This window comes from Acanthamoeba castellanii, assembly GCF_000313135.1.
Source record: "Acanthamoeba castellanii str. Neff unplaced genomic scaffold scf7180000084762, whole genome shotgun sequence".
In the NCBI taxonomy this organism is placed as follows: Eukaryota; Discosea; order Longamoebia; family Acanthamoebidae; genus Acanthamoeba; species Acanthamoeba castellanii.
In genome coordinates this window covers 169,353-170,102 of record NW_004457518.1, presented here as the reverse complement: position 1 = coordinate 170,102, position 750 = coordinate 169,353, and the positions used below count along the sequence as shown (strand labels likewise).

Sequence of the window (750 nt, the reverse complement as noted above, 5' to 3'; positions counted from 1 at the left end):
CGCCAATTGGATTGCGCTGCTTGTTCTCTACAATCCTTTTCGAATGTTCTGGCCTTCAATCTTGCGATTGAATCTTGATCTTGTCGTCGTTCCTGTTGAGTTTCCTGGAATCCAGTTATTAAGGTGGCGAAGGAAAGGCAGGCAAAACGAAAATCAGGCGATTTACTTCATCTTTTCTGCACGCTCGACCATGAATCGTGGTCGTTCACGCTTCTCTTCCTCCGCACGGAGTGCGTTTTCATCCTTTGCGGGATCCTCTTCCTCGTCCGGCGCTAGGTCTTTCGGCGGTGCCAGCCAGGGATTCTTTTCCAGCTCCGCGAAGCCCAGCGCTTCCTTCGGTGCCGGATTCGGATCCTCTTCGTCCTCGGGCCGCACCCCGTTCACTTCCATTCCCCGCAACATCATGCGAGGCGAGAAGAGGGGGCTCTCATTTGCGCAGAGGGAGTTCCTCGTCGACGCCTTGGGCAGGTTTGTCTCCATCCTCGATAATCAGATCGAATTTAATTTCCATTTGCTGATTGCGGATGACCGTTTGCCCCCTCTTTTCTGCAGGCCATTGGTAGTGTCCGGCGTGGTGCAGTTCGGCAGCCTCACCCTGGGCGAGCAGCTCGAGGAGGAGGGTATGTTCACTGCCTAAACCTATTTCCCCCCCCCTTTTGGGCCTTTGTTTGGTTCTTCTCCACCTTCCTTCTCGTTTCTCATGCACTCTCTTTCTCGCTTCTTCATCTCTCTTCCTCTTGTCCATTTCTT

The 750-nt window shown here is 53.2% G+C and overlaps 1 protein-coding gene across 1 annotated transcript; it reads right to left on the bottom strand.

Moving 5' to 3' along the window:
- Window positions 1-162: 162 nt before the first annotated feature.
- On the bottom strand, window positions 163-480 carry ACA1_233740 (uncharacterized protein; the record flags this gene model as incomplete). Its single annotated transcript, XM_004340972.1, has 1 exon — window positions 163-480. The coding sequence occupies one exon, from the start codon at window positions 478-480 to the stop codon at window positions 163-165; it is 318 nt and encodes a 105-aa protein (XP_004341020.1).
- Window positions 481-750: the final 270 nt, after the last annotated feature.